Source organism: Colossoma macropomum, unplaced genomic scaffold, assembly GCF_904425465.1.
Source record: "Colossoma macropomum unplaced genomic scaffold, Colossoma_macropomum, whole genome shotgun sequence".
In the NCBI taxonomy this organism is placed as follows: Eukaryota; Metazoa; Chordata; class Actinopteri; order Characiformes; family Serrasalmidae; genus Colossoma; species Colossoma macropomum.
Genome location: NW_023494796.1, coordinates 7,209,862 through 7,216,764, shown reverse-complemented (window position 1 = coordinate 7,216,764; position 6,903 = coordinate 7,209,862). Strand labels below are relative to the sequence as shown.

The window sequence follows — 6,903 nt, the reverse complement described above, 5'->3', positions numbered from 1 at the left end:
CCATGGCAGCTGTAGCTAATAAAGTGCTCAGTGCGTGTATATAAACTCTTCAACACAGAGCAAATTAGTTTGTCGCTTAACCCCTTTAATTTATCTTAAGTCTTATTATTCAGTAATAATTCAGTAAAAAGCAAAAAGGAAAGCAATGCAAACAAAGTTGTTAAGTTATAGGAGTGACGAATGAAGCTGGTGGTTTCTGGCTATTTAAGGACATAAAGAGGTTTTGAATAATGCCTCAAAACTCTACATGCTTCTGTGGCTGGCCTGGTGTAGGAGGTGCTGCTGGTCATTCTGGGCCGTCATGAGAAGCAGTGGACGGTAGTCCAGACGTCCTGTCGGGTCTGTGGTAAGTACTGAGAACACACTCCCGAGCTCTTCTGGAGTGTCACACACTCCACACAGCTGCAGGACTGTGGCCAGCTCTGCTGCAGAAAGGTGACCAGAACTGGAGACATCCAATCGCAAGCAGGCCTTACGGACAGCCCTCTTCTTTCTGTTGAGCTGGGACACACAAACATGCAAAAACATGAAACACATAAGAACAAATGGGACCAAATCCAAGACTACAATCTTTGAACTGAGTGTTTAGTGAAGACCTGCAGTATGTTTTACCTTCTTCCTGATCTTGGTACTCAGGGTTTCCATAGAAACATTTTCCATATTCCTAGGCAAATCACCACTCTCTCTGTGTGACTGCAGAGCAGCAGCCATGTTGAAACCACTCCTCCACGCCTGTTCTTGGGAAGCAAACGGCCTAAGGAACTCCCTGTAAGACACTCTAGACATGAACAGATAAAACCATTAGAAAAGATTGCTATGAATTTTTATTAGTCTATACATTTAGGCCACTTATTAAATAAACTGAGATAAAGATATTACTGTAACTGTGAGTCATTAGTTCTGACAACTAATGTAAACATTTCAGAAGCAAAGCCCAATAATAGGTGCAATTACAACATATATTAAGGTAAAGGTCTGATAAAAAACTGGTCCTTTCCTTAAAGGAGAACTTCACTGGTGAGATGTAAACACAGTAATTCAAAGTGGTTTGGTGTGAAATTCTCCCTTCTAGAGAACTTGCAGAGTAAACTGTTCACACTGGTAGCAGATGTCCACCTGTAAAAGCTCCCTCACAGACAGTTATTACAAGAAATGGTATGAATGCACTGTTTGATGTCAAATCTTTTACGATAGTTTTCTGATAAAGTTTTGGCTTAAAATGTAAAATTCATGTTGGGGTACATGTAGGGCGCTGTGAGGCAAAACTGTCCCCAAAGAAAACTTGTTTTTTCAGATTTATGAATATTTTACTATCATTAACATTATATATAAAAACCTAGAAGACATATGGTTACCCCAAAACCATGTGGTGGGTTTGGATTGTAAATAAAATGTCTATATTTGTGTTGTAGTCATGGCGACCCCTGGTTCCTATCACCACTACTGCAAAGATATCTGAACCATTTTACACCAAACCACTCTGAATCCCTGTTTACATCTTAAGGACTGAATTATTCTAAAATTTTGTAAAATGTATGTGCTGTGTGGTCCATTGTGTTGTTTATTACTGCGCATGTATTTGCATATATCACCTGCCATCATGGTTCATGTCGAACTTGTTGGCCAGTACCTCACATTCATACGGGCTGAGATGTACACAGAGACTCATTAAGACTTCTTTAAACTCTTCACGACTCACAAAACCGGTACCAGATACGTCCATACTGGAGAATTCAGCCCACAGCTCTGCTACTGAGAGTTCCACCTTCAGAGAGAGAGAGAGAGAGAGAGAGAGAGGAAGAGAATGTAGGGCTGGGCAAATAATTGAAAAGTAATCGAAACCGACATTCAACATTTACATTTTTTTTTTATTCTGTTAATCCTTTCTCCACTCTGTGTGCTCATGTACTGTCCCCTTAAAAACTTCCTACCACGCCTATAGTCACGCGACTCCGCCATGTCCAGTCTGCAACATTTTTCTCACCAAATACGATGTTTGGCTTTTCACAATATCTTTAAATGTGATCCGTATGAGACATCAGTCTGAACAGATCAGCTCCTAAACTGAGCCACATGAGCAAAAGAACAGAGCTTCTGTACCGTTCCATTCAAAATCTCTTCAAACTTGGAGGGGTTTGGATGAGTCTCTTGTAATTTTTGTACAGAAATATCAGCCTAAATGTAAACATTTGGTCTCAGCAGAGCAAAATCATCACGAATGTCAAGCTGGACTGACGTGAAAGCTGCGTGAATTCCAATCTGGCTGTTGAGCCGATTTACATTAAGATATGCAGAGGACATTTACTGTACAGACCTTGTCAGTGAACTATGAGGGCAAAAAAACAAACAAAAAAAACAAAATAATCGTTCATTAATTGTAATCGAGGTAAAACATTCAATTAATCCTGATACTGATTTGAGGCCATATCGCCCAGCACTAAGAGAATGCATTATAAGTTACTGGACCCAAGTAGAGAATATGAAGAAAAAATCTGAAGACTTGACCTTTAAAAGCCTGGAGTTATTACTGTAGTTTCGCTATACTATTTAAATGTAATTACATTTCTGTCCAGTTTACATTCCATATCAACAGGTTTGAGTCTGCACTTCTGATGTTTTTTTCAAAACAATTAAAATGTCAAAAACAAAAAAACTTACAACTTTTCCTACTTACAAACAGAAATGTGGTATCTAAGTTTAGAATCTGCACTTTCAAGAAAATCTCTCAGCCATCCTCAGGATTAATATTTCATTTACTGTTTTTTATTATTTATGATCGCACTTTTTATGTTCATGTGTTGGGATTTTGGGAGTGAACGTCCTCACCTTGGCCCTGAGAGCATCCACCAGGATATCAGACACATAGCTGAGCTTGTTGGAGAGGCGCATGAGGTCATTGTCTCCACGTTTCGGTGGGCAGCGCTTGGCATTGGGGTAACGACGGGAAGTGGGGGAGGGGCCAAAATGGCGGACAAAGTGCTCAAATTCTACCGTGCCATCCTGCCTGGTGAGTAGTGATGACCATAAGCGCCGGACCTCACCGCGGGTTATCTCAGGCTGCACTGGAAACCTGAGGGACAGAGTGAAGGAGAGAATGAGAGGAAATTATGCTGTGTTGAACTAATTCAGTAAACTTTACTTATGCAGCACCTTTAAATCAACCAGCTTTGTGTCACTGTGCCTTAAAACAACATATCACGAAACAGATCAAACAAGGCCAGCTGACCAGTGACTATATGACATTATGTGTCCTTTACATTAACGTTTCCTAACAAATGCAAAAACTGAAACTCTGAAAAAAAAGGAGCTTTATGCTGATAGGCTGTTCGAGTTTTGCAGAGGTGAGGACATGAGTCATATGACTTGGACTCGAGTCTGACTTGAATCACAAAACTGATGACAAAAGACTCGACTCCACAAAACTGAGAAAGACTTGCAACTCAACTTTGACTTGAACAGTGACGGACTTTGAGCCTCATAACTCAGAATAGAGACCCAAAGTGAAAGAAACGTGGAGAGTCTGACTGCAGACAAGACACAGTCGGTTACTTTTCATATGAATGGATTCGTTTCCTGCTGTAAATTTGATCTACAGCAGCGTCGTCAGACGTCCGTTACTGTGTTTACGCTCAGCTTATTTTATTTAGGAAGTCGAGTGAAGCATAAGACTTGAAGTTTGCCTCCATAAGCTGGAAACAAGTGAAGCATCAATAAGCCCCCACTCAGCGCTCTTACTGGAGAACCAGGTGAACTGACCATTTTCCTCATGGTAGCAAAACAAAAGCAACCCAGCTCTCTCTATTTTACCAAATTTAACAGCTTCTGCAGGTAAAACGTGCAAAATTGACTAAAGTTCACTTAAAGTTATTCACCAGCTTCTTAATCAAATTTTCCGTTCCACCTTAAATGGTGCAGCAGTTAGGCACCAGAACGAAACTGCTGCACCATTTAAGGTGGATGCAAAACTGGTGAGTAACTTTCAACTTTAGTTATTCTGGTTATTCACCAGATTGTTTTAGGAACATCTGAATTAGAAGCTGGTGAATAAAAAATCAACTTCAGCTTCGTAAATTCACCATCATTTCGCTGTTTTGGTTGCTGTTGTCGTCTAAACTCAGTTCCAACTAGCACTTGTTTTTAGTTTGCTGAGATTTGCTGATCAGATTTTTTATGACGTCCAAACTGAAATCAAGGTTAACCGGGGCCCATTTTCCCTGCTGGAGGGATTGAGGGGCAATGGACGTAGACCATGCGCATGTAGTATGGTGCTGCCCAAAAATCCAATCCTTTTGGATTAATATGGGGAGACTTATTTCTGAGATCTTGGAAGCTATTACTAAGTGTAGGCTCAGAAGAAACCCCCCAACTGTGGACTTTTTTGTTGAAATTGTTACTTATATTCGTTTAAAGGAAATGCTGACTTTCTCCATACGTCTCGTAAAAGAGAGAGGGGAAAAAAATGGATGAAATGGGATTGATATCCCTGAGTAAGCGGGATGAACTGAGACCTTCGACTCTGATCATCCTGCCTTTCTGTGTAAAGAGAGATTGATGCTGAGTTATGTTTGAAATGCAGTGCCTGTCAACCTCCAACTTTAAATAAGACATCAGTACTCTGATTTTATTCCCCCACGTTTTGTTTATATGAATGTACGGCGCCCCTAAGAGGCCGTGGTTAAAAACAAGAAAAAGTTGCATTCCCTTGCTAAAAACACATTCCCTCGCAAAAAATTATGCATTCTCCCGCAAATGTTTTGCGCTCCCTCGCAAATGTTTTGCATAACGATGCAAGTGGTTTGCATTTGCTTGAAAAAGCTGTGTTTTGCTTAAGCTCAGAGATGAAGCAGCTCATTGAGTTTTACGTTGATCTTGGATTGAAATATAAAGACACAGTGTCGCTTCTAAAAATCAAACATGATTCTGCTGTTGGTGACTCAAACTGAAACTGAGGTCGTGTTTCCTCATACAGTAAAAGCTACATTTACAGAGACTGCAGAGAACAACAGCTGAATAAACTCAGCTCAGACTGGCCAAACTGGGAAAACAGCTTTTAACGTTAACTATGCTAAAAACACAGCTCTAATGTAGGCAATGTCGCTGGGCACCTCTGGTCCTACGTTTGGTTACTGTCTGACAAGCATTTTGTTTTGCGAGGAAATGCAAAACATTTGCGAGGGAGCGCAATGTTACCCCGGCCCCTTAGGGGCTCCGTATAGTAAAATTAAGGAAGAATGTCTTTTCCTTTAGAAGCACACCGGCTGTGGCAGCAGCAGTACCGGTCACCATCTTTTGTTTTGGTGTTTGTGCCAAGTTTTTTTACTTGTGATTATTTTGATAGGATTGTGTTCCAATTTACTCCATTACTAAAGAAATACCGAACTCTTACATTTTTAAAAGCTGGTACTGACTTGGCACCAAAGTACACACACTTTTGACATTCCTAGCGGTGAGTGAGAGTAAGTAAGTGAATCCCCCTACAGTTCTCCATCTCCCAAGTCTTAGACCCCCCTACACCCATCCGCCCCTCCCTCTCAAACCCCCCCACCTTTGCCCAAGCTGCATCTAAGCTGAGACTTGGCAGCCAAAAGCAGAGAAGCAACAGTTTCTCATCACTCACTCACTCACTCACTCACACACACACACACACACACACACACACACACGGGAGCAGTAATCTTAAGGCCTTGGCACCAACCGTGGCTTAAGAAAGGACAGCACCGTGAGAGAACTCATCTCTCTCATATACAAACATGCACACAGACATGCGGTGACTGAAGAAAAGATAACAGCGTGTGAGAACAGACGTGAATGGAGGCCCTCGAACTGACGGCAAACAAAAACACGTCTGTATCGAACAGTCGGCGAGCACTGAAACACGTCTGTTTGAGATCAGACTCTGCATCTCTGAGAATCGGCTTAAATTCTGCTCGACAGGCTGTATAAACGATCGCACCGTGATGTGTCCCTGGTTTCAGGACACTTTAAAAGTATTTCTTTAAAAAGTGTATTTATTTAAAATGATCCCTTACAGGTTAGATTTCCCTCCCCTAAACGTAGCTACACTTAACATACGCGATAAGTTTGAGGAAGTCTTTTAGGAAAACCTAAAGCACAGATTCCTTTTTTAAAAGTAAAAAGGTAAAACCATTCTTTTTGGTTACTGAGGTTAAGTTTAGGGTTAGGTTTAGGCTTAGGCGTAGACAATTCCACAAAAAGAGGAGCAAAACTTTGTATCTTAAAAACAAAACCTTTACAGGAGAAGCAAAAATACATTCCTCAATTGAATGGTAAAGAACTTTTATGAAGAAATTTGTATGGTACTTATTAAGTTTCCGAGTAATTCCAAGTAATTTAGTGATGGACTATTTTTACTGGTCCATTTGTCATGAAATGTCCACACAATATAAAAGCAGTTGGTGTCTGCAAGTGGTATAATACCACTAATAAGTAAAAAATAAAAATAAACAAAAAAATGTTACAGGTAAGGCATATATATATATATATATATATACAGACAGCAAAGGCATATATAAAACATACAGAGCACATAATTCTTACATATTGGTAATTACATGCTGTTGCTGTCACAAAAAAACTCTCCAAAACTTTAGCTTTATAGGAAAAGGAAAAATCCTAACTTTAAATGTAAGTTAAAGGAGCAAGAGTTTTTTTTTTTTAAATGTGGACTCTTTCTATTGGTCCATTTATCATTGTAATACATTGTTACAGGGATTTTCAACTGCTGTAAAAAAATGAAAAACAACAAAAATAGAGATAGAAGGTTTAGCTCTGACAGCGATGTTATAATTACCTCTAGATACTTAAATGTACATGCTGTCGGAACAAAATCTCCAAAATGACAACTTTACAGAAGAAGGAAAAAACATGCTTTACTTTCAATGT

General features: G+C 39.9%; 1 protein-coding gene across 1 annotated transcript in view; it reads right to left on the bottom strand.

Annotated features, from left to right (window-relative positions):
• Nucleotides 1–243: 243 nt before the first annotated feature.
• The window catches only part of si:ch211-197n1.2 (EF-hand calcium-binding domain-containing protein 6), a 50,479-nt gene continuing 43,819 nt past the window's right edge, over nt 244–6,903 (bottom strand). The window contains exons 14-17 of the mRNA XM_036582875.1: nt 2,827–3,070; nt 1,593–1,765; nt 613–778; nt 244–501 (exon numbers count right to left, since the gene is read on the bottom strand). Of these exons, the coding sequence (XP_036438768.1) occupies nt 244–501; nt 613–778; nt 1,593–1,765; nt 2,827–3,070 (841 nt within the window). The remainder of the gene's footprint in view (nt 502–612; nt 779–1,592; nt 1,766–2,826; nt 3,071–6,903) is intronic.